Consider the following 27,458-nt stretch of genomic DNA (forward strand, 5'->3'; position numbering starts at 1 on the left):
GCACAGCTGAAGATATCAATGTACCGGATGATCTGCATTTGGACGTCTGCCGTAACATGCCTGCAGTTGCGAGCGAGAATTCAAAGAGCTGCCGCTCAAACTGCCCGTTACCCTCCGTAAACGAGGCTTGGAGATTTCTTCCGAGAAATGGCCCCTCGTGGCTTTCACGCGCAACCTATGAATAACTACGGCGTATTCATCAATGGCCAAACTATACCGTATATTCGGTCGTACAAGTTTCTGGGTGTCATAATCGACAGGGATCTCTCATGGAGCCATCACGTATTGTACAAAAAAAACGGTTGATCGGCATCTGTCATCTATTGAAGTTCTTCGCAGGCAAGACTTGGGGAATGTCACCAAGTGCTATGCTACAGCTTACAGGGTACTTTTCCTCGGCTTCCTGCGCTACAGCTTGCCCGCGTTAACCAACGCAAGCAAAACAAGCCTACGAATACTACAAAGTGTTCAGCCCAAGCCCTCCGAATTTGCCTAGGCTTGCCTCTTAGCGCGTCGACGGTGGCGTCTATAGCGCTCGCCAGAGACCCCTCATCAAGACACATATTGACGTCGAAGCACTCAGGACACATATAAGGCATCTTGCTCGGACTCCCCGTCACCACCTAGCCTCTTTACCAGTAGACCGACCATGCACCTCTTTTTGCCGAACGGTAGCCGCATATCGTGAGTCTTTGCCAACGGCTTCACGCCCGCTGCGAGACCTTCAGTTCCTCCGTGGTGCCTGACTCAGCCTATCATCAGCCTGGCGATACCCGGCATCCGTAAAGAGGCATATTCGTCACACCGGCTCTTAAACAACTCGCTTTGCTCCTGTTATATGAGAAGTACCGAGGCTCAATGCACGTATACACCGACGGCTCCGTTATGACGAACAGCTCAACCGCCGCTGTCGTAATACCTCTGAAAGCCACGACAATCAAATTTAAGACCTCTCACCTTACGACATGCGACAGCAGCAGAGCTCGCAGCGCTTCTTGCCGCATTACTTTTCATTACTGATGACGGACACAAAATGGACGATCTTCAGTACTCAAAGGCGGTACTACTGCAATCCCAAAAAGGTCTGTTCGTCACCTTTAAGCCGCGGCCCGCACGAGCAACTGGTCTTTTCAGATTGCAGAAGAGACTCACCATTTAATTGAGAAAGGCCATGAAATAACTTTTCAATGGCTTCCAAGTCACTGTGGGATTATCGGCAATAAACGGGCCGATCAAGCTGCCCGTTCAGCCCATACAGAAAGCAGTCAAATAATAATACGCTCTCTAGGACTGACGCTGCATGGAAGCTCCGCGTGCTTGCTCGTCAATGCACCACGTCGCAATGGAACGAGCCGCACTTCAAGCATGCGCGACTATATCCCTGGACCCAACTCTCAGCCTTCAAATTCCTCCAGGCCTTCGCCGACGTGACGCTACCCTCCTGTGCAGGTTATGGTTGGGTGTCGCATTTACGCGCGCGTACGCGTGCCGCATAGGAATGGACGACACCGCATCATGTGACCACTGCGGCAGTGATGAAACAATTCAACATATTCTGTGCGACTGCCCACAGTACTGTTCACAGAGACAGTCACTTTGCAACGCGCTCGATAAGTTGGACGACCTCACTCTGTCGGAAGAAAGAATCCTGCGCCATCGACCGGACCAAACGTCACAGAAAAGGCTGTGCAAGCGCTACTGCGCTTTCTGCGTTCAACTGGTCTCTCAGAACGGCTCTGACTGGAACGTCTTGCGTGTGTGTGCAGTGTGCGTTTTTTTTTTTTCGTTTTCATTTTATCTCACTCTCTCTCTGTCCTCTTTCCGACCCCTATATCCCCACCCCTGTGCAGGGTAGCAAACCGGTCATTCGCGCCAGGTTAACCTCCCTGCGTTTCCTTTTCATCTATTTCTCTCTCTTGTTTCCCATGAACAGTGAAAGTCGTTACCGATTCCAAGCGGAGATGTATTCAAAGGGATGCATATTAACGCAAACTAGGAAGACGTGCTCGAGAAAGAAGTCGACAAAAGCATAAAGGTCGGGCGCTAGACTTCAACTGTTTATCCGAAAGGTGAAGCCAAGGGAATGCAACCATTTGCGCATGTGTGTGTCAGTATCTGCAAAATGCGATCGCCCTGGCGCATCAAAGGGCTGCATCTTATTTGATATGCCAGTGCGATTGCATTTTGCCGATACTGACGCACGCATGCGGAAATTGTTGCATTACCCTGGCTTCACCTTTCGGATCAACAGTTGAAGTCTAGTGCTCGCCTTCTATGCTTTTTTTTCGACTTCTTTCTCGAGCCTTTCTTTCCTAGTTGGAGCTAATATGCATCCCTTTGATGTCAACCAATTTGCCCAGCAACGAGTCTTACTCGGGCATGCATTCATTTTTACTCAGCTAACATGCATAATTGACGCCTGTGTAAAGGAACCAGAAGTACGGCCATACCTTAACGTTTACGACATTATAACCTCAACATCTATGTCTGCGCACCGCTGCGAACTGGCCATTTTGAAAGCGGTGACCTGTGATGTTAGCAGAATTTGTTGTCGATCGCATTTCTTCAAAGCGCCACCCATTTATCCTTTTATTTCACGTCACGCTCTCCTCCGTTTCCATAGTAACCAACAGCTATATCTCTTCTGGCGTGCCCGCATTCTTTCGTTCGCAACTATTCTCAATTATGGAGACAAAAGAGACAACCCGTGTCAATCCAGCAAAACAAAAAAAGGATGTTTTACAGCGTTGTCAAAAGAATAAAATACAGAAAGTGGCGCATTTTTCGGGCGATGAAATGTACTGGACCGTCTCGAACCGAAGGCGTTCAAACTGCTTAAAATACAGCGCTGGAAATAATGAGGCAAGGCGGACTAGCAACGGACAGCCCTTGACTTAACCTTGCACATCTTTCCTGGAAAAGTGTATACTCTGCAAGGCCCCTTGGTAACGCCGCACTTATATACAACAATACAGACACATCTTAATGCTCTAATGGCGAAAACTTTCTCCGAACTTCTTTAGAGAGAAAGAAAGGAACAACGAGAAAAGACTAATGGCGGTGGCCCGAGTTCACTGTGTGGGTTATACGAATTCGGCACCATCCTTGTAATGCTGCCCCACCGAAAAGAATGCGCATTAGCGGATCCCTCCTTTACACAACTTTTATCATCGCTGCCTTACGTTCCTTTTCACGCGCCCTCTGAAAAGCGAAAGCTTTTGCCTCCCTCCGAATAGATTAAAAAAAAAAAAAAGAACTGTCAGTCGCGTCGTTCTAGAGTGCCGTTCTTCTCCGCAATGTCTTGCGGCTGTTTGATAGCGAGAAATCTAGAAAAAGGAGGAAGAAAAAGAAACGTACTTCGACAGTTTAGGCAGGGGAGTGAAGACGAGATAAGAGAGCGTTCGGTCGGAAAAGGAAAATGGCGTTCCTGTTCCTTAAAAAAAGGGAGGGGAGTATTCGCTTCGGTCTCTAAAAGAAGCTTTGAAGCGATAACCATCACACTTAATCGAGGCCGAAGCACGGACGATAAAATAAGTTATAAGGGGAGCGAACGACCGGAAGAACGTGGGGGAAAAACGAAATTCCAAATGTCGAGAATCTGTCTCTTCCTTTCTTTTCTGGCTTTTCTTTCTTCAGTACTTGCGTCGACAACATTTCCGCCTGCCTGTCGATTACGGTATAACCAACTCGGCCGATCGGTGGCCGCCGACACTCTTGCCAGTTCAGCTTTTGCCTCCCTTTCCGATAGAGTGAAGCGTTTCGACGCTCTTCTTTTGGACAGTCAGAGTGAAACGCTTCTGGTCAAAAGAGAAACGTAAGCTTCTTCGAAAGACAGTGCCGGGCAGAGACTTCGCGAAATGGACGGGTCCCGCGCACGATTCTCTCGTCGACAGTGTATCCGGGAAGCCAGAACCGAATGCCTCATGTGGAACATCAGGAGACCCCGAAAAATAAATAAAGATCGTCAAGCACAACTGAAAGCGAAATACGCGTTTTTGAAGACGACAGGAGACGAGGTGGTGGAAAGAAAGCGTGTGTGTGTAAGGAAGAGAGTGCGGAGGGAGATGAGAGAAGGAATAGCGCAGTTTGTGGTCCTTGAGAGTGGGCCTCTCGCGGTTATTATTAAGCCGGTACTTCAAGACACGACTTTCTTTTTCTTGCGCTTCTGTCCTTCGTCTAGTTTTGTTTGCCCAGAACTTCAGGAATTCCTTCTCGGTTGCTGTCATCACTTGTGACCAGATATTGCCACACACACAGCCTGCGTTTTTTTATTTATTATTTTTTTTATTGACTCCAGAAGCGACTCTCATACTCCCCACGTGCGATTATCTTGGTTTCCCAGAACAAACGTAATGTCCGAAAGGGGAAAAGTAAATACTGGTGTGAGCCTTTCGTTAGACGTTTTCTTTCTTTCTTTTTTTTTCTGTGAGTGTGCCTTCTGTGAGTGTGCCGTGGTCTCGTGTCCTTTCTTGTCCCGTCTTTTTAGCGCTGTTTTTCCCTCGTAATTATGACAGAACTTTGCTAAGAAGCGTGCCTAGTACCACTGTAGTATGACAACCGATCCCTGCCAGATAACGAATACGGCTCCGGGCAGCGTTTGATACTGTCAGGCGCAAAACATCGCCTTGGCGTACTCAACTTTTAAAGACTTCTAAATCTTTTTTTTGTTTGCGACACTAGCTCTTTACCAAAGCAGCGTAATCTTTAATGTGGATTACCTACTTCGAAGGGAAACGTTAAGGTGCGCAAGCTTCTTTCTATCGGGAACAGTTAAATAATGAACCAAACCTGGTGCATTACCTGAACACGCTATTACACGTGGTTGCTACAATCGGTGTGGAAAACACATGTATAGCGTGATCAGGAATAGCGTGATGGACGGAACACAAACCACAGTCTGTGGTGAATATCGGATGATCAGGCAAGGAACATAATGTCGCGGTGCTAGCGCCATAACATAGTCTAAAGAAGAGGACGGAATTCGCCTCAAGTTAACAGCAATGGCAGCGACAGCAGGCACACCTCTAACCACGTTGCTTTGGAATATATTTATCTCACGTTTCATTCCTTCGTTTGATGTCTTCGTTTGACGTCGTCACTATTTTGTTACCATTCCTGCATTGAGCACTGCAGCGCTTCTTTGACTACGTCCACGCGATCCGCGCTTGGTATGTGCCCACTATATTTGGCGTCTTCTCGCTTAGTGAGCTCTCTGCATCCAAATATAGGGCCTTCATAATTTTTCCCTCTCGTCTTTTCCTTATAATTTCTTCATAAAAATTTTGCAATTTACACAACTTACAACTTTCCTGCGAGAATGTCGCGACGTGCGCGCCACGCTGACAGATCCCACGGCAAAGTATCTTCTTGTTGAATAACACGTTGTTGGGCTAGTTGGTGCATTGCATTCATATATATATATATATATATATATATATATATATATATATATATATATATATATATATATATATATATATATATATATATATATATATATATATATATATATATATATATATAATATATATATATATATATATATATATTGAGTACCGAACGAAAGATAACTGGAAACGGTGAAAAAGACAACAAAGAGGCTGGACTATTCACAGCTGGAAGCCCAGCCGCTTTCCTGTCTTCGCCGTTTCCTGTGATCGTTCGTTTTTGACTAGACATATATTATATCGTCAATCTTCATCTTATTGATATTCACTGTTTAATATTTCGCGCCATTTTAGCTAAGTGTGCAATACAATGTGACGGCGTAAAGAAGATATAGAAGATAGAACAAATTTGAAGCTTTATGGTAGGAAGCTCCAACTGAAGATTTACGATAGCATGACCACGGGTCCCTTGAATATGGTTTGCTGAGGTTACACGCTCCGGCAACAAATCGTCGCTCGATATGCACGCTAACGAACTCGCGCTTGTATTTCCGTTGGCGAAGGGCCCATGTTCGTTCTGGTCGGGTATGGTGGCGCCATCTCTCATACAATCCGCAAATAACGTCTACAGCTTTCGAGAGCTCGGCACAAAGCTTTTCTTTTTCCTTGAATGGTTAGTCAACATACAGTAGCCACTACAGACCAAAAAAATCTGGGGTTTGACGCGCCAAGACCATGTCACTATTAAAGGGCACAGGGGTTCGACCCGTCATAGGGCACGCCGTATTTAAAGACTCTGGATTTAAGCACCTGGTGTTCCAAAACATGAACCTAAATCGAAGTACGAGAAAGGTTTCGCGTTTCGCCCCCACCGTAATGGAGCCGCCGTGGTCGGGAATCGAGCCCGTGTCCTCTAGCTGAACAACTCAGTACTTTAGCCGCTAAGCTGTCACGTTAGGTGACTTCGGGAAAGTGGGATGTGCGCTAGTGCGAGCGTACAGTGCGACCATCTCTCGTGAGTTGGTGCGGCTACGCCTCTTGGAGGCACGTATGACACCCCATAAACCGCAGACGAGAGGCTATAGGAATCAGTGCTAAGTCCAAACAAGTAAAAAAGTAGCTAATATAATATCTGGGGTTTTACGCACAAAACCACGATATAATATGAGGCATACCGTAGTGGAGGGCTTCGGAAATCTTGACCATCGGGTTTTCTTTAACGTGCACTTACATCACACAGTACACAGCCCTCTAACGCGTTTCGCCTCCTCAAAATGCGAGACGGCCGCATCCGGTATCGAACCCGCGACTTTCGGGTCCGCAACCGAGCAACGTAACCACCGCTCCACCGCAGCGGCCTATAGAAGTATTCAGCACGATTAATAAGACTGCGCGTACCTTCGTGGTCCTCGTAGACGAGGGCGAACCTGTTCCAGCCCCATGTCTTGATGAGGTCTACGTACGCCTTGGCCAGCACCGCGGGCTTGGGGAAGAGGTTGATGGAGAGGTCGTCCCGCTGGCAGCTGGAAGTCCCAGCGCAATCTCGATGTGCGGCACGTCCAGTGCGTCGCAGAGTGGACTGCACGTGCATGCTGGTCACGTCGACGACGGCCCGAAGATGCCCGCGAGCCCGTGCCCAGCAAGCTGCACACTGCGAGGAGACGGCGAGGATTAGTGCCCTGCGCTCCTTATACGGCGGCGGCCTGTCGTTAGTCAACGGGCACGTATTGGTGCATCCGATGCACTCGCCCTGTGAGACGTAGGCGCGGAAAGAGACGTCGGCCACACACCGAACGTACTTCGCCGAGATGATCAGTTTGCCCTTTCATCTCGTTATTGACACTGAGGACTGTGAGAGGAGACAGGAAAAGAAGCATAAAGGCGGAAGCCGACCAGATCGAGTGTTCGGTTTGCTACCTGGCGATAAGGAAATGGGGAAGAATAGGGAAGTTATTGACACATGGGGGGGCCCGCTGTCCTACCCAAGAGGCTAAGCAGCGCACGTCACTCGTCGAGCAAGATAGAGAGAGAGAGAAGGAATTAGGAAAGGCAGAAAGGTTAACTAGACTACGTCCAGTGTGCTACCAGCTACACAGTAGGGATGGTTAATATGGGGTAGTAAAGATCTCTTTCTATCAATTCGAGTGTCACGAAAAACTCTTACAAGTTTCGGTTAGACACAACCAAATGAACAAACCAAGAACAAACAAACAATCTAATGAACTAATGTATGAAAGAATGAAATAACTAATAAGATAGACGTTCTGTATTCCGTTGCATGTCGAACAGGCAATGCGGTGAAATACACTATATGTATACGCAGCGTTTCGCAGTGTGATTTTTTTTTATCTTAGGCACTTTATACAAGTACTTCAGGACGTTCGTAACTGGCTTTCATTTCGATGTGTCTGACTAAGATACGAGCCTCGTGGAACAATCCCCTTCGTTCGTTAAAGGTTTCGGGTATAATAATAAGCAGTTGTTCAGACAACGGTCATACAAATAACGCTGACGCTTTACCGCGGACAGTACGTTTCAAAAGCTTGCGCTGCATTTGTGTAGCGACTGAAGTTTGAAACTGTGGGACATTCTTATTCCGCAGAGATACACCCCTTGCACATTTTGGCTTTCGAATGAGCTTCGATACCGAGAACTAAATGACTTAATTAGACATGATTACCGTTATGAGTATCCGTACGAGTCTATGCGTTTTTTTTTAAACAAATTAAACAAACTCGTCCTCAAATATATTCTTGACCGAAAGAGTGATTGCTTTGTTTTGAGTGGCACGGCAGGAGCACACCGCTCCGATTCTGCCTTTCGAACGTCCCAAGTTTATTTTATAAAGAAAGGCAGCATCCCAGTTGGCTTGTATTTTGAGTTTTGATATTGTCCAAGTTCAAATCAGGACTCACGTCGAGTATGGTGGTGTGAATGTTTTCACGCTTTCATTCTACTTCATTTTGCGTTAATATATCCATCCATAAATTCGTAAGCACGTAGCATCGCATTTTTAATTTTGAAATCAGCTTGAAGCCGCGAAGTCCAGATTTTCAAGTTAACGACATTCTTACCTTTCTTGCCCTTCAGCCTTCTTCTCAGACTCCACTATGTACCACGCGCGCGGGGAACCAAGTTCGACATTTTATACTATCGCGCGACAGATTGTATTTTTCCGAGGAAATTGTCGTCGAGGACGTTGCCATGGCAAATTGGCACGGCAGGAGCATTTCTGCCTTTCGAAGTAAGGCGAAAGTCTTAGATGCTCACACTCATCAAACGCGAAAAGTGACCGTCGACAGCGCAACACACCGAGGAAATCGTCGCCATCAAGACGAGTGATGCAAAAATTCGTCGTCGTCGCCATCGCAAAAAATTATCGTGGTGACGTCGCCCTATGACATCACCATAACGTCACATGTCGCCAACATTTGCAACGTCATCATGACACCACTATGATGTCACATGACGAAGTCATCACATGACATCGTCACTTAATTGGTCAAGGGTAGGCCGATCCCGGAGGCAGTGCAAAACCACGTTGCGTACAGAAAGTTTTCAGCGGAGAGAATCAATACAATCGAGTAGGAAGAAAAAGAAGATGGCTTTCGCCTTCGAGTCGTCTTAGGCAACTGCGCAATGGACCGTATAATACTTCTAACTGTCGCGCTCTTCGATTCCTAAGTTTGATTGCACTGATATGGAACGAAGTTTTTAAATAACGGGAAAGAAACCTACTTCATTGAGGAGGCTGTCATAGCTCGTACTCGGTGTGTGTTTTTTCTGAGTGCTCTGCCAAGCTCTAATGACGTGCGGGGCTGTTTAAAATGAGGTTTGATGCGGCATCCTGAAAGATACCCCCGCGGATGAATATATTGACCCGTACACAACATTTTGGTTGTGACAGCCCGCACTAGATTCTCTCGTTAGTTTAAACATCACTCGAGCTTTTCTATTCAAATCGGTGTTAACAGGTTTGACAGGGTGCCGGGGGAACTAACTCTGAATACGGCACGCTGTAATTCTTACGTCACGCGTTGCACTGAACGATAGGCATTGTCTCACTAGAGGCTGAAAGAGCAGGCGGACGGACAAAACCCCCTCCGTTTCGCGTCACTCAGCCTTCTGTTTTCTCGCGTGCTCGACATTTTTCGAATACGTCCAAGTTGTCATGACGTCCGCAAAACTCGTGTCACTTCTGTAACCAGTGTAAATACCCCCGATTCGGTCTGAATCTTAATCATTTGATGTTGGTTTTCGACAACTTCGTAATGTTTCTCTTGCTTTCTTATTCGCCGTCGTGAGCAAGCTGCAGCTGGGTAAACGGAGACGTTACGTCATACGTATCGGTTAACAAGATCCGCATAATTATGTGCTTTTACAGCGAAGGTGTCTTAGTCTATCCTGTGCTGTCGTCGTCGTCGTAGTCGTAGTCGTAGTAGTAGTAGTAGTAGTAGTAGTAGTAGTGGTAGTTGTAGTAGTAGTAGTAGTAGTAGTGGTAGTAGTAGTAGTAGTAGTAGTAGTAGTAGTAGTAGTTGTTGTTGTAGTGGTAGTAGTAGTAGTAGTAGCAGTAGTAGTTGTAGTGGTAGTAGTAGTAGTAGCAGCAGCAGTAGTAGTAATAGTAGTAGTAGTAGTAGTAGTAGTAGTAGTAGTAGTAGTAGTAGTAGTAGTATTCTCGCAGGTCACGTGGTCGTAGGTAGAGTGAATAAATAAACAAATAAAACGAAATGATGATGATGACGCTTGGTCACGCACACTCGTGCGCTTACCGCTTCGCTATCCGATGGTTTTCACTGTTGCAAACTGACTGCAATTTTTAATAGCTGTTCTTCGCGCCGTGTGTATCCCTACTCCTCCTCTCTCTCAGTTCCTTCTCCTCCTCTTTCTCTCTTTCTTTTTCTTGTTATTACTTAAAGTGCACGTCAGCTCTAGCATGCTAGACACGCGCCGTCTCGCTACTTCCGCAATACGCAATTATTCTGCCAAATGTAGGGTCTCTTAAAACGAGGAAGCGCATTCGGATGTCATGCCGTTTCGTGGCGTAAGAGCAAACCGTCTTCCGAACAGGCAATCACGCGCGGTAAGAGCTTAAACAACGACTCGACATGTGTCTCGTCCAAGTTCGAACAGAGCCTATACGTCAAGAACGAGGCTTATAACGTCCGGGATTGCTTGGTTGTACGACAGCTGTCTCATTCGGTTGCCAGCTAGTTGTCAAATAATGGGGGAATAAACGAAGGAGCTTGAACGCAGTACTTCCGTCATTCTTCCTCCTCTCCTGAAAATCGGTGGGATGTCAGGTTTCTTTCTTTTTTTGAGACACTGCAGAAGCTTAGCAAGGTGCACATTCTACTGCGCACATCGAAACAAACAAACAAACAAACAAACAAACAAACAAACAAACAAACAAACAAACAACCAAACAACAGCGTTGTTATGCGACCGGACGTTATGTGTAGCGTATTTTCACATATTCGGTATTCGCGGGACTGCCATTTATGTGAAATATAGTGTATGTGAATGGAGTGTAATTTGTTTTGTCTTTGATGTCACTATGTGAATGGACTTCGTGAATATGCGATTTTTTTATGGCTTGGCTGACTCACATGAAGCGTCTCTAGATGCTTTTACGTAATCTTCATTTTTTCCTCTTATCGCCATGATTTTCACTAACTAACTAACTAACTAACTAACTAACTAACTAACTAACTAACTAACTAACTAACTAACTAACTAACTAACTAACTAACTAACTAACTAACTAACTAACTAACTAACTAACTAACTAACTAACTAACTAACTAACTAACTAACTAATTAACTAACTAACTAACTAACTAACTAAGAGAGATGTTCCGTATTTCACTACATGCTTAGTAGGCAACGTGGTTGAAGACGTATACGCAAGTAGTTCGGTTCTGAAATTTCTGCTTGAGAGCGTTTCGCAGTATGTGTGTCCGTCTTTTTTTCTCTCTTTAGAGGCTTTATGTGGAGGAAGTACTTCACGCATCATAATTAAAACTTGCGCACCTAGAGTTGCATAAAATCACCTGTTCTTCGAACAGCGTTATGTTATTTTTAAAGCATTACGCGACGCACTACGTCGGATGGTGAGGGCGAGTGGTGCACTGGTTGTTAAAATCACGTATCTCCACTCGTTCGGTTGGCATTTAATTTACGCAAGTTCGCCATGTGATAATTACGTAGCGTTTGACCATACTATATTGCGAGCTTTAATGTTACATCAGTTCATATAGCGCACTAGCACGTCCTATTTAAGTAACACGGGACGCATCAGTACTTCTCGCTCTCAAATGTGAGCAACGAGAAGAGTGCAGTGATCGCATTGTTGCTTTCTAAATATTTATCCAATGAAATAAGTTTTATATGTTGTTTTTTTCTTTAACAGATACTTGAGGCGCTCAATCAAACATTAACATGCTGCATATATATATATATATATATATATATATATATATATATATATATATATATATATATATATATATATATTTCGCACGGATTAAAATGGAAACTGCCCCCCCCCCCCCTCTCTCTCTCTCTCCGAAGGTACTAAACGGTCGCAGAAAAAAAATGATATTGTGGCGGTTTTCAAGCGTTTTGCCCGTGTTCTCGCTAACTTATTCGAAGCCGCAGGTTGTGCACCGCTGCAGGCAAATGCTCAGCCGTCATTAAATGTATGCCCAACAATTAGGCATCGAGTGCGGCAGGTTTTATCAATCTCAAGTGAATTTTGCGCCTCTCCCTAACAACCAAAAAGAAAAAGAAGATACACTACCAGTGCAGTGTTCCTAGAGCGCTGAAAGAAAAGAATTTAAAAAAGCCAACAGCCGGGGCCCTGCCCTCCCGACTCTAGGTACACAGACTAGGGGAGGGAGCGAGCGAGCGAGCGAGCGAGCAGGTTGACGTTTTGAAGTTTAACGCAATTACAGGGCGCCGAGCGATGGTCGATGGCTTAACAGGAGAGGCCCAAAAACGCAACAAAAAGAAGGGGCGGGCGCTCGCTCGACGTTCGGTTTTAACAGGTTCCACGCAACAGGTTTAATTAGGGTTACCGGAATCTCTCTGTCTTTTCCAAAAAGGCGACGGCGCCGCTAAGTAAGAAATTAAAAAGAAGCGATGCATGACTAAGTCAGGAAACGATAATCAAAAATCAAACGTGTTCTTTGACGCGGGGCCCACAGAAGCGGTAATTATCGGGTGACACGCCCCAACCCTTTTAACCGCCGTTATGAAAATGCCTGCAAACAACTCGGTCGACCGTCCACACGCTATGACGTTCCTTAACAGGTGCCGCTCAAAATTTTGCTTCTATTCACGTTATGAAGGAAAACAGCCGAGGGAAAAGGAAAGACAGGGATGTTAACCCGTTTAGAAGAACGCTACCCTAAACTGGGGGAAGGGGAGGGGGGTTTGAAAGTTAAAAGAGTAAATAACGTAGAAGCGAGAAAGAGAGAGAGAGAGAGAGAGAAAGGGGGGGGGGGGGCACACACACGTCACATTCCGTCAGTCTTTCGCGGTATACTGCATCACTATCAGTCTACAGCCGCTCGTGTAAGTCTGTTGACCTTCAAAATTTTTAGCAATGCCTTCGCTGCTTTCATCCTCGATGACCTTTAAGGATGACATTCAAGGACGGTTGCTAGCAGTGCTGGGTAGTATCGAAGATACATGTATCTCAGATACTATCTTAGGTACTCTTTGAGTATCTTGTATCTGTATCGTGATGCGTCTCACAAAACGAGTATCTGTATCTGAACTTCCGATACAATCAGCAGTTTATCGTGTATCTTAAGATACAAGATACTACTATAGAAACAGCACCATGCAAAACAATAAACATCGGCTGAACTCCTCTTCTTATGCTGATACTGCTGCCAGTAAGCCAACAGAATGGAACAAAACAACTGCGACATTCTTTTATCTTTCCGCCCGAGTGCTCTAGCGAGGCCAAGCGATACGCGTCCCCATTGGTGGAGCGAAGTCACGTGATGGCTGTCGAGCCAGCTCGACAAGAAGCGCGAACATCTACGCGCCGCGGACCTTTTATTTTTTCGATGTTTTTTTTTTTAGTTGTGTCGGTGTCATGACATTTGTTCGTAACGACAGCACTTTGTTGCGCACGCCGATGCGTGCGGCATCAACCGCTCAAGTTCCAATGCCGCTATTGTGTCGTTATCGAAGTTTGTCCCACGTGGTGCTTCGTTGCAGTCTGAAGAATGCAAGAATGGGGTTGCTTTGCGTCTCACTGCTTTCGCACATCAGCGATTGCGAAAAGATCTCGTGTATGTAAGCCTCACGTATATACGATGAGATTCACTTATATGCAAATGAGGTTCTGGCAACCGCCGCACCACCGGTGCCGATGCTAGATGCAACAGAACAAGCATTTACGTAACAGAAGATATTCTGGCGTACTGTGTATTTGTTCTTCCGGCTAAATTATTCGAGAAGTTTTTTTAATGATAGCTTGACTGCAGGGGCATAGCCAGAAATTTTTTTCGGAGGGGGGGGGGGTTCAACCATACTTTATGTATGTTAGTGCGTGCATTTGTATGTGTGCGTGTGCATTTGTATGTGTGCGCAAGCAAAACTGAAAAAATTTCGGGGGGGGGGGTTGAACCCCCCCCCCCCCGCCCGGCTACGCCCCTGCTTGACTGTTAGAACAAGTGATCTACATGATATCCTCCGTTTGCATCTCACGCATTACCTGTGTTTCTGTATAGGTTTTACTCGCCTGTTTACTGTACATTTATTCTGTAACCTGCTCCTAAATTCCTTCTTTGCTTTATTCTTATATTTACCTGTCTGCGTCATTGCTACTATTTACATATCTATACATTCCATGTGAGCTTACTGTTACGTCAAGGCGATGTTGAGGACAAAGGTGAAATAATCTGAGCGTGCCTAGAGTATACCGTAACAAAATTTCTTCTTACGATTTAGTAAAATAGCGAAATTGAGTTCGCAGTTTAGCCTAATAACGGAAATTATAAGAAAAAATCAAAAGATTTAGGAAGGGTATGTGAGAAACATATAATACCAAGTACTCCGTTTTTCTCATGAGCGCACCCACGCGCCCTTTTATGCTATTTTTCATAGGCACTGACTTTTATATTGTCTGACCTTAGCATCTATATTGACGATCACTCATGATCTGTTGTCGCAGCTTTTAGGGATGCCGCCTGTACCGCATATGTTCAAGGTGTTTTATAAAGAAGCGGTTAACCTCAACTGAATAAAATCAACGACATGGTTTCCCCGTCATGTGGCTCTCGTTAGGGTAGTTTTGTATATCGTTTAATTTGTTAATTAACAAAGACGAATTATGCGACATTTCTAATATTGACTTCAGGGCCAAGTGCGTTTCGTTACGTCGTAGAAGGCATTCCAAAACGACCGATGCAATTCTTCGTAGAAACGCACATGCTGCGTAGTCATATTTTCCGGTATTTAAAGAAGGCCGGAGAAATATGACTGCGTTACTGCCCTCGTGCGCTACCGTACTGCAGCTCTCTCAGACGTGTTTGAGTGCAACAACCGGCGCGTGGACCGCGGCGAAATGAGCGGCCGCTGCTCTAGGCTTCGTCTCCACAGTGCGTCCACATTTCTGGCTGCCAGGACAACAAACGCCATCATCCCTCAGAAGCGATAGGATGGTGGTCCGCGCGCCGGTTGTTTCGCTCGAAGAACGTTTGAGAGCGCTGCATTACGGTAGCGCATGAGCGCAATCACGTGGTTTGACTTCATATTTCACGGGCGCTCTTTAAAAGCCAGAATATATTCACCACGCAGCATGTACGTCACCCCCCCCCCCCAAAAAAAAAGAAAACAAAGAAAACATAAGAACTGGATTGATCGTCTTTAAACGCACTCTATGGCATAACGAAGTGCACTTGGCCCTACAGAGAATATTAAAAATGTCACATAATTGTCCTTAGTTAATTAACGAATTAACCAATAAAAAATACTACATCGAGCGCACATGATGGTAAACCATACGCCGCTGGTTTCATTCAGTCGCGGTTAACCTTTTGTTTTTTCAAGTATTCGGTTCTACTTACGTGAAACAACCTGTATACTTATTCACTGTGATATTTTAATACGGAATCGCCCTGCGATTTGACTTAGACATATTCGTTTTTTAGGTCACTGAAAAGTTTTTTCTATTATTCTTACAAATTAGCAAGTAAGCAGAGCTAGAAGTTGCCATATTGTGAATAGCAGTAATATACTGCGACGTTTTCTGTCACTAGGATACCTCTGAGACGCTTCTGGGCAGCACATGTCCTCTCGGGGAAGAAATCGTAAAAGATTGCGCGTTAATGAATATGTTGCTAACGAACGCTTTACGCCAGCAGATAAATTAAATATGAAAAATCATTGCAGTTTTGAATTGTGAGCGCTGACTCTGTAGTTATCGTCTTCACACGATGCTTCACAAAAAAAATATCGCTACCTGCTTTGCTGCTGCTCTACACCTGTCGGTGGATGCGGTATTACGAAAACGGTAACACGCCTACGGAGAAGGTAAGACAGCACAGCGGTGTATGCGCAATCGTGCGGAGGCTTCATGGCGTTCTTGCAAGTATAGATGGCAACCCGCTAGCTTGTCGCCAAGTAGAGCAACGACAACCACCAATTGCGTAGGTGTCAAGAAAAAAACCACTGACAGCACAGCGTACAAAGAGCTCTCATGTTAAGCAGCCAAAAAAAATATCTCAATAAGTTGTTTCGGGATGAAACTACTATGCTCTGAGCAAGGAAGACAGAACTTTCGGGATACAAACATATATTTCATTAAAATTAAACAATGCTGATTGCAGTTAAGGAATTTTCAATTAAACACTGTTGTACATAGGTTTTTGCTGCTTCATTATATGAATTTATAATAGCAAATTTGACAACGTATCGAAGTATCTTAAGCAAAACTGCTAGCCGGCCTAGTTGGAACGAATTCATTTTTTAGCCACTTGCGCGAAACAAACAAAGACGAAGAAAAGAGCACACTCGGACAAGCGCAATCTAACAACTGGTCTATTTTTGAAAAAAAAAAAAAACCTCTCCTGAAGTACCCAACATATGTGCACAGCATTTCACACAGGCTTAAAAAGGTGACGGGAAATTACGGTGTACAAGTGGTGTTTACAGCGGAAAAGAAAACAGGAGGTGTGTGTTCCAAGGTAAAAAAAGATGTTCGAAGGCGAGGAAACAGCAAAAAAAAAAAGAATGTAGCATTAAGTCTCCGCGTAAAAAACAGTTCGTAGATTGCGCGAAAAAATGTTGTGTATAACATTCCTATGACGTGTGGCCATGCGTACGTGGGGCAAACTGGGCGATGCTGCAACACGAGACTAAGGGAACACTTGTCCAGCCTGAAAGGTAGCCCGAGTACGCATTTGGCCATGCATTGTCAGGAATGTGGGTGCACACCTCAGCCTTCATTCTAAAAAGACAGGGCGTGCAAACACAGACACAAGAAAGAAGTCAGGACACCACAAACGCCGACGTTTGTGGTGTCCTGACGTCTTTCTTGTGTCCGTGTTTGTACGCCCTGTCTTTTTAGAATGAATACTTACCAACTAGCTGAGATCTCTGTTATTCTAAACACCTCAACCTATAACAGCGCTAGCATTTTGTTCAAACACAGAAATCAAATAGCGAGAGAAATCGTGGAAGCGCATTGTATAGAAAAACTAAAAGAAAAGTGCATCAGCCATCCTTCCATTGCTTTGTTAGACAAAGAGATTTCGCTCCTGTCATCCTACCTTTAATGACGTTTTCTTCTAAGTTGTTTGCTAGATGTGCATTTGACGTATCGGTTGCTGTGGACGCGCGGATCCGAGGCTTTGTAATCACATGATAGTTACATGCGCGAGTGATGTGATCTCTGACGAGATCGCGCAGATCTTGTTGGGTACTTGAGATGTTTTTTTTTTTTTTCAAAAATAAACCAGTTGTTAGACTGCGCTTGTCCGTGTGTCCTCTTTTCTTCGTCCTTGTCTGTTTCGCGCAAGTGGCTAAAAGGTGAAGTATCTTAAGATACAATTGGGAAGTATCGTATCAGATAAAACAATTCCGGAAGTATCTTGTATCTGCATCTCAAGTACTTCTTGCCCGAGTATCTTGCATCGTATCGCGATACAATTTCAAAGTATCTTTGCCCAGCCCTGCTTGCCAGCGACATCGGTCTTCACATTCTGAAGCTTAATATCGCTTCCAGGTTAAAGAACAGCAAGTAAAGTGAAAGACAGGGGAGAGAGAAGGATAAACGTGTTTCTGTACGGTAATCAAACCCATGTATATATCACCATTCCCGTTTCACGCGAACTTGCGTATAGAAAGCGACGTTGCGAATTCAGGATCGCAGGACAGGTCCCATGAAGGCAACGGCAATGCTCACGATACAGGATAAAAGCGAGACATGGGGGAAAAAGCAGAAACGTTATCCAGTGTTTAGACCGACTGGCTACCCAGCGCTGGGGCAAAGGGGTGAAGGAATCAAAGTTGATTATTGGCTAAGAACAAAGAAAGAGAGAGAGAAGGAAAATGAGCGATGTCCGCCTAGGTGGTACAGTGGTTACAGTGCTCGGCTGCTGACCAGAAAGTCGCAGGTTCGATATCTGCCGCGGCGCGGTCGCATTTCGATGGAGGCGAAATGCTAGAGGTCCGTGTACTGTGCGACGTCAGTGCACGTTAAAGAACACCAGATGATCAACATTTCCGGAGCCCTCCAGTGCGGCGTGCCTCATAATCATATCGCGGTTTTGGCACGTAAGATCCCAGTGCTATTATTAAAGTGTCTTGCGCGGACTTCAGTATTCGTGATGTGCTTCAGCACACTTGCGTGAAGCGCTTTGAAAATTGTGTGATTAATCAACTACGACTTTTATCATCAGGCAAGAGTTCACTTCTTGGTCGCATTATGGTAAAAGTAAACTACACTATAACACGAATATAATAAGGCTGCTCTTAGGTTCCATTACGGACCTTTGGCAGCGCCGCCCCCAATCACATTATTTCTGACATTTCAAGTCTTTCCAATTTCTCGCCTCTCCTTGTAATTTGCGCCTAACGAGGAAGCCGGACAGCGGGGGTAGTCTGACAGTCGCTCGCTTTACCTACACTCGAATCATAGATAAGCAATTTCTTTTTTTTTTAATTTCCGGCGGAAGCTTGCCTTTCCGAGACATCTATTGAAATTCTGAGGGCGCCGTCACGAACTGTGTCTTTCTTCTTCTCCACAACGTAATCACGCCGGAAGTGAAGAAGGCTTCTTTCCGGGCCGCGACAGCACACAGACACTGGGAGCGGAAAGACCGCGGTGCTCCATTTCCTCAAGCGAATGAAGACGCATGAAAGGGCCAAAGTTTACCGAGACGGCAGCGAAGACAGACCATAAGAATTCTGACCCACAAAAAAAAATAAATAAATAAAAGACGAAGAAAAGAGAGGGAGACGCAGCCACGTGGGAGACGCCAGGCTGTCTCTTCTCACTCTCCTCGCTTTTCACCCTCTCCCTTCTTTTCCTGTCTATTTCTCAAGGCAAATCAGTACGCGTGCTTCACTGAATGGCGACGAACTTGTACGCGTGCTCGCGCAAGCGTTTCAACCAAAGCGGCAGATCATCTGCGAAGCACGTCGCGCCGCAAGACAAACAGCAGCGCGCACGCGACGTTTCTGTGGAAGCTCAACAGGTGACGCTGGTTTCGCAAGTTAGAGGGTACGTATCGATCGCCAGTCGTTTTGCGACTGCTGGTGGCGGTGTTGAAAACTGAGACACTCGTTCAAAAAGGACGAAACCGTGGGAAATGTGTTCGGATTACGCATAAGCGGGGTGTAGAGGGACTTGAGGGAAGCTTGCAAGCTTGTCGGTACCTAAGGTGTGCGCGTCTGTGTGTTGTGTGGCATTTGAGACGCTTGAAAGCTTTGAAACATTTTAAAGCGCGACGCGCATAAGATGCTGCTTATAGATAGCTCCCGCTACCTTTTTAAATCTGAAACGAGACAGACACGTCATAAACATCCCCAAACACTGCAAAACTACCATTTTAGTACCGACTGTTCTGGATTTTCATTCTTTCCACTCGCAACTTGAGAATGAAACAGCTTACCTACCCATATTATCCAAAGTCCAACACTAGAAACTTTTTTGCAATATTGTGATATTCACTTACTCGCCTCGCAAATTTCATTGTGTTGGAAATACCACTAATCCTTATTATTTGATGCTCTAAGTTTGTTTTAAATCATTTCCACCTTTTGTAAAAATTGTATAACTTATGTATTTAAAAAACTATGTGACCTATTTCACATTATTGTACCCCTTGTGTGTTGTGTATCTTGGTTTTCATTGGTGTATTCTCCTTGACTGTCTAGTGTTGCATGTTCATCATAACTACATTGTAACACTTTCACAGTACTTCACAAAAATTAGTCTGCCTGTATAATTTCACCCTCCATTTCATATTTCTGTATTCTATATTCTTGCCATCCCTCCAATAGTCCCTTCTTGGGAATGGCCATGTGTTCAAATAAATGAACAGATAAATAAATCAATTTGACCAGATCAGGGTTAATCCCCTCTTCCCCCTGCCTCGCCCGAAGGAAACTGCCGGACTAATCCTAAGTAAAATTCATTCATTCATTCATTCATTCATTCATTCATTCATTCATTCATTCATTCATTCATTCATTCAGGCCATAAATTAAGGCAGCATCGCCCTAGGGGTCCAAGCCTGAAAGAAGTGCGGAGCTGGGCAGCCATTTTTGTTTCTCTTAGGTTTTCTCTTTTCTTCCTCCTCTCTTTCTTTCCTTTTCTCTTTTTCCGTAGTTTTTCTTTCTATTTTTCTCTCTTTATTTCTATTTCTTTCTTTCTATCTCGTTATCTATTCATTTCTCTTTCTTGCTGTTTCTATTTTTCCTCCTATTTTTTTCCTTTTTTTCTCTCTCTTTCTATTTCTCGCTTGCTTCCTCTTTTCTTTCTATTTTTATACGTGGTTTTGCCTGTGTTATGCCAAGCGACGACAGCATACGAAAGCCCGGGCCCCTGAAGTGCTCCGCACTTATCATCAAAGCGCTCGAAGAGGAAGAAGATCTCCTTCGCGCAAGCGCTAACTTATCATCATCAAGGCACTCGAAGACCAAGGGGAAGAAGACTTCTCCTTAGCGCGAGCGCGCCCTCATTATGATACAGATGGCTATGCTATTCGTGGTTTTGCCTGCGTTACGCCAAGCTACGACAGCACACGACAGCCAGGGACCCTAAAGTGATCCGCACTTAATAGTAAATGAACTGTATAGAACGCAGAAACGATGCCTATTTGAAGTACCTAGCAAAAGACATCACACCGAAGAGCACCAACGTCCTAACGCCGTAGCTTCATGCCCAGACCAAGAAAATTTTCGCAAACAATTAACCCGCCATTAAAAAAAATATATACACCTACCATAACCTGCTGTTAACTTGTCCTTGTACTACCACGTGCTACGTTTAACGCGGTAGCGTTAGAGAGCTCGTGTCGCAGAAATTCCGGTGTCGGCGTCGGCACCGTTGGTTGTGAGCGAAAAATTATCCGTGAGCGAAAAATCGAGAAAGTAGCAAATAAAATAAACGATAAAATCTTCGGTCCCAATGAGGATCGAACCCGGGCCGTTCGCGTGGCAAGCAGGTGTCTTACCACAAAGCCACGATGTCACTTGCAGGTGCTTCGGAAAAAAACACTACATAAATGTCATGTAGTGAAAGGAGACTCATTTTGTTCGGCAGGTATCACGACGAAAACGAGCCCATACGGTGATTTGTAGGCGCATTCACGAAGCCATCAAACTACGTCGAAAAACGCCGGTATAGTGCAGCCATCGCCGCTAAATACACACACGAACTTTCAAACAGCTCTAAAAATGGACAACTATGTCCATCTAGCGGAAAACATATCAAGCCAACGCAGCAAACGCTAGATAATGTGCTGCCATCTTTGAGGCATTGTGAGAAATATGTCTCGACTTTTCATGGCATCCGAGAGGGCCGGCGCGCGGCGTATATCTTGGAGGCCATGCGACTCTTGCTTTAGATCGAAAGCCTGTAAAATTCGCGCGCGTGCTTGCGTGTGTGTGTGTAACAATACACATTAATAAGTATGCACTTAGTGGTTGAAGTGCGCACTGGGGGCCGGATTTCGCTATCGCGTTCAACTCTTAAAGGCGAAGCTTAAGGGTCCCCCAATTTTTGTTTCTACTATTTCTTTTGTTTCCCTTGTTAACAGTTGCTTTTTATTGTACTGTTTTGAAACCTGATGTATGATCCTCTTGCACAATATATGTACTGCAAAAAGAAAAGAAATAAAAATTTGGCGATGCTGAAAGGATTCCATCCTCAAGCCTTAGCTCTGGAAGTCTTTGGAAAATACCCGTTCAAGGCAGACATTTTCTTTTCTCGTTTTTTTTTTTCAGGTTAGACGTGGCGCTAAAAGAACTATGTAGCGATTGTTTGCGCCGGACAACGTTCAAGGTCATTTTTTCTCGCTTTCTCTTGCGAAACCCACGTCCACGTGTGGCGTAGTCGAGTTACAAGAGATCAGAGCTGGACCTTCACTGGTATTGACTCAGTACATGTATCTCGCCATTTAAAAGAAAAAAAAACGAAATCCTAAAAAAGAAAAGGAACAACAGGGGATACGCGGTAATACGAGATGGCAGCAGCCGCCTGTTAGAAGAAATACTGCCACAGAAGGACAATCGACAACCTAAGAACGACCGGTCTGCACTTTGTGCAACCTGGAATTGTGTTTGCAGTAGAGAGAAAGAAAAGATTCGGCGGCGATTTAAGTAGATGTTTTTCACCGGTGGCTTTCCCGAGATAATGTACATCGTATACGCTGACATCCCAACAACTGTTTCGGAGGGAAAAAAAATGTAAGTATCCTTTAGTGCTTGTCCCCGAAAGGCCTCTCGCAGCGTTCGCTTTTCTTTCTTTTCCTCTTTCCGTGTCGAACAATGGCTGTTCTGTGCTCCGTCGTCGTCAGTTCGGTGCACAACCGCTAAGCACACTGAGCGTGAAGCTCTTTGGTCCGGGCAGCATTGAACCTGCCAGGCTCAAGAGCAGTGTCGGAGACGAGGGCCCTTGGATTGTGGCCGCTGGCATCGCTGGCGTATATAGAATGCATTGAGAGCATTACCATAGCTACATTAGAACCCATGTGTTTACAGAGACATTAATGTGATTTTATACGGTCGCTGCCTCCTTACTGAATCGATAGTGTTGTGTGTTTATTAAAGCAAGGAATACAGTAGAGAGAAGAGAGAAACCCACAGGGTTCCTTATGTATCCAGAAGGGGAAAGCCGTCTTCTTTTTTCTTCTCAGTCGCTTATATTGATCACCGGAGGGTCCGTAGGTGCAATACCGCGGCACGTTCCCGCGGGCCCTCGTGGTGAGTCGGACGTCGATGACGCCGCATTCACGGTACGTTGTGTTTGTTATATTGTTTGTGTGTTGTATTGGCATTATGTTTGGATTACTTGTCTTATTACCAGTTATATCTTAGATTCGGCTGGTGAGCTCATCGTGATGAAAAAGCAGTTTAAAATCACACCATCTCCGCTAAAGAGGACCATGAGGCGATGCGAAGCAGCGTTTCGGCATGTCGAGCCCGCGTTTCAGAGGGGAAGTGGAGAGGGAGAAAGGAGGAGAGGGGATGAGAGAGGGAAAAGTGGGAGAGGGGGTGTGTGGAGAGGGTTCACGCATGCGCAGTAAGGGTGGTCACGCCGCACACCACCACCGCCACCACCACCATCACCACCGGTTTGAACTCCGCCATAAGATGCTTCGCATCTAATAAATGTCCACATGTTCGTTTGCTCGACGGCGTCTACCGTGTCCGTTTGTTCTGAGAGCTAGTCCATGCGATCCCACAACGTTCGTAAGGTGGCGCTTGGTGCCATTCCTATCTTAGATGTATGAAATATACTTAATGAACGAGAAAGAGAAACAGAGGGATTAACTTTATGCAGAACAGCACCCGTGCGAAGCAAGCGTAGCTAGCACTTGAGCTCTCACTTAATGGTGGTCTCAGTCCAGCCACCCAGCGGCGCTAGCTGTCCCTCACGCTGGGCAGAGCCGTTCGAGCAGGTCTGCTGAGCGGATATGTGCAAGCGCTACTTCCTTTTGGAGGGATGTAGGCCTATAACGTGGGGTGAGCTGGGTGCATTTCACCGATACGAAATTCCCGCAACACTATTGCCCGTCACGAAGAATATTACCACCATCGCAAGACTATCTGACACAAGAGGAAGCAGTGATGTCGTGCAACCTACAAGCAAACGCTCATCCTTACTTGAGTCTATAGCCTACTATAAGCCCTGAAATTTATGCTTATCAGCGTCCAAACTGCAAGGAAAGAGCAAAGAGAGAGAGAGAGAGAGGAGGAAAATTAAAGGCAGGGAGCAGTGGCGTAGCCAGGCGGTGGAACATCGGGGCCGTCCCCTTCGTCCCCCTCCCGAATTTTTTTTTCTCCCATGGGATACAGAGCACAAAATGACACTCGAGCGCATCTGCCTGCCCGCCTCCACCCCTATCAGATTAAGCAGCTGCCCCCCCCCCCCCGAAAAAAAAGTTCTGCTGTAGAGAAGCACTGGAACGCTGTAATGGGTCGTCCGTCCTCTCGAGCGCCTTCTAGTGGGTCGCCTCTTCGCCTCTTCTCGGAGAGCACGCCGATGAGGGCGACCACTAGAAGGCGCTCGAAAGGACGACCCATTACAGCGTTCCAATGCTTCTCTACACTGCCTGCGCCCCTGGCAGGGAGGTCAAGTCAGGTTTGTTACCCTGCACTGGGGGAAGGGGAATGGGTATAAAAAGAAGGAAAAGAAAGAAAACGAACGGTGGCGCTGTATCAGTGAGGGCAAACTTGTACCACAGTTTGTCACTGAGGTCTCCAGAGGAATTAGCAAAGTTGTACCCCATGATTTAGCCTTGCGCAAGCACAACGCAGTCCAATAAACGACGTTCGGCTGCAACGGGAAATGACATATCATCGTGCCTATCAGGCACTCAAACGCAAATATCTAACCTAAATTACTAAAAAAAAGGGCGCAGTCTTTAACGACTGAAATACGAATATCTGTCTGTCCTTCCTATTTGCTACACGTTCGCGACGCACGCATGCGTAACGCCAATATCTTACAAATTACGTGAGCCATCACCAGGACTCTCATTAAAATCTCGCATGGTCTAGACATCTTCACGCACTTACGGGGCTGATTGCACGGGATCTCGCAAACATAAACTTTCCTCGTTTTGGAGCAGTGCACCGGCGACGTCTCGGTAAACAAATGGTTTTAGTTCTACTAACAAATAAGCACAGGCGAATAGGCGGTGACACACATTTCCCTAACAACGCCGATAAAAAAACAACGCCACCCGTTGTACAGCTCCGCGCATGCTTTGTACTGGATGGGTAATAAAATACGTGTCTTTATCCACCTTACGAACCAATTCAAACCCAAATAAGGTTAGCTTTATGAGCGCTGTCTGCCTATGTTTTGTGTACACTTACATTCGCTGGAACGAGAGAAAGTTGAGCTAGTTGGCAGGGATTGATCATCAAGGGGTGTTTGTGTTGTCTCGTACTCTTCTCTTGTTTCGGTGTCTGTGCACCCCACCTTCTTTCATCCTATATTTACTAGCCACCCACGGCGTTATTGTTCGCAATGGCACGCAGCCAGTACTGTAGTGTACTTGGACCTTCTTCTACCATGTCGATGTTCTTCTTTTCTTTATTTGTTGCGTCGTCTCTTTATATATTTTTCCCTCGCTTCTTCCACGCCCTGATGGACACTGAAAGGGACCGGCGTACACGGGAAGACCGTTAACAACGGGAGGCTTTGCGCTCGCGCCCGGCTGAGCGGGACGATCGCCAATTTGTCCCGGTCAGGTTACTTGAACCGTGCTCTAATCCATCACGACAGCGACGCAGGGCCCCGTCCGTCTCCCCTTTCACTGCCGAGGCTTACCTCACCTCCTTTTAGTTATCATCAACTTCTTTTTTTTTCTTTATTTCACTAATGTAGTATACGGTTTTATGTTGCTCTTACGGTGAAAGAGAAAATGATTGCAGTTGTAGGTGTAAACATCTCCCCGTTCCTTATCCCCTTCACAGTCTTTCGTTCGCGAGGGGTTTCGTAATGTGAGAAATACACTTTTACCTTACCTTAAGCCAGGACGTCAGTCAGTGTAATACTCCTCCGAGGTTCTCTGATTAATAGCGCTAGGAGGAGGCTAATTATGCGGGCTGCCCTTTCAGCGCTGTTTCCCAGCTTTCCTAGCGGCTTAGAGGTGCTCGCCCCGTGATACTCTCCCGCCGTCGACAAAACCTCGCACAGGTGCGGGAAGTGATTCGTCGCCATACTCGTTGCTTGCAGAATTTTTACGACTGTTGAGCCTGCTTCGTAAGAAACAGTGATTATCGCACTTTGATAAGAGGTGGAGGAAAGCAGCAGAAATGAGCAGCTAAGCGTTGTCGTACGGATGAGCTACAGAGGCAGTGTCTGGCTTTGCCTCTGTAGTGGCAATGCCAGACACTGGAACTGGCAACCGTGGTGCCACATTGCGTGGCACCACAATTTCTATAATAATTAGTGGGAGAGAAAGACAGCGAGAGAAAGAGAGAGAATTTAAACGCAGAGAAATCAACTGATCGAATGTTCCATCGGTTGTCTTTCATCATCATACGGATATAGGGAGTGGTCACGTGACTTGATTGATACCTATGTCCTGTATTCCAAACTGCCACAGCGTTCCTAGAGATCTCGCAACAGGGTCCGTACCCCCGGCGAAGCCCAGGGGTACAGACCCTGTCAAGCCTGATCTACGGCTTTTTTGTCCGTACCCACCAAGCTTCATTGAGTGTTTTTGAAGCTGAAAATAAATCTTGATTGATTGATTGATTGATTGATTGATTGATTGATTGATTGATTGATTGATTGATTGATTGATTGATTGATTGATTGATTGATTGATTGATTGATTGATTGATTGATTGATTGATTGACAAGGGGACAGAGATGACCCACAGATTTTAACCGCGCTTGCTGTCAGCACTATGGCTACCGCGAGGCATGTTAGCGCGCATTCCTTATAGTACACGTAAAGTTTAACATAGACACGGGATAACATAACTTTACTAATTCTCGCGCGAATAATGTGAGCGCGATGATCTCAGACACGCGTATAAACACTGGGAGTGATACGACGCGGTATACAACGAAAAACAGCGCACTCATACAACGGAGCCAAAAAGGCTGTTTTAGAGAAAGCCGAAAGTGCTTGGCTACCTTGTCATAGCATATAGGCGCGCGTTTTGAAGTCGCATTGCCCGTAATTTGCAAAGATATAAGCTATAAATTATAACAAAAGGCTGTAAATATAAAGCACTAACTATAGACCAATTCACAAGAAGAAGGGGAAAAAAAGAACGTCATAAGCGTACAAGAAAGACTTAAGGTAGAAATACGAACGGCTAAACATTCGGTCTGGGCCTGGATTTCTCTACACACCTCTCTGTATGTTTTTCTGCCAGGGGCAAAAACGACAAGCGCTTAACAACAAGTACCACGTATAAATATGAAACACTATTCGCGAGACGTTGTGAGGGCAGTCGCGCTTTTTGCCGAGCACGAGATGAGAAAGAAGCGAGGAGCAACGCCACCGAGCGGTTGAAGGAGACAGGCCACAGACTTTGCCGGCGGCATCTCGTTTATCCAGCAGCGACGACACCGCTCATCAATGTCGCAAGCCGCTCTCACCCGCCGCTTAGACCGAGGACGTGTGCATATAGTGCGTATAACAACCTGGCACAGACCACCGCGGCGACCCCCACCGCGCGGAGGCCTTCGATTACGCCATCAAACGCGGGTCCCCGGCTACTACCGCCGGCGGCATGTTTATGACTGCCTGCCAGCCTGTAGCTCTGATTAGCCGGATCTTCTGCCGTACGCGCATCCAACGGATGCATCGATCGCACCCGGGTCTTTTCATCGCACGCTTGCGACACGCG

The 27,458-nt window shown here is 45.7% G+C and overlaps 2 protein-coding genes across 4 annotated transcripts in view; one reads left to right on the forward strand and one right to left on the reverse strand.

The window, feature by feature from the left end:
• The window catches only part of LOC119396502 (homeobox protein slou-like), a 346,344-nt gene that overhangs the window by 199,710 nt on the left and 119,176 nt on the right, over positions 1–27,458 (forward strand). The gene's annotated exons all lie outside the window — the stretch shown is intronic.
• Positions 3,274–27,458, reverse strand: part of LOC119397581 (glutamate receptor ionotropic, kainate 3-like) — a 251,719-nt gene continuing 227,534 nt past the window's right edge. Inside the window, exons 3-5 of the mRNA XM_037665006.2 lie at positions 11,226–11,259; positions 6,786–6,910; positions 3,274–3,326 (exon numbers count right to left, since the gene is read on the reverse strand). Of these exons, the coding sequence (XP_037520934.1) occupies positions 3,274–3,326; positions 6,786–6,910; positions 11,226–11,259 (212 nt within the window). The remainder of the gene's footprint in view (positions 3,327–6,785; positions 6,911–11,225; positions 11,260–27,458) is intronic.

Source organism: Rhipicephalus sanguineus, chromosome 6, assembly GCF_013339695.2.
Source record: "Rhipicephalus sanguineus isolate Rsan-2018 chromosome 6, BIME_Rsan_1.4, whole genome shotgun sequence".
Lineage (NCBI taxonomy): Eukaryota > Metazoa > Arthropoda > Arachnida > Ixodida > Ixodidae > Rhipicephalus > Rhipicephalus sanguineus.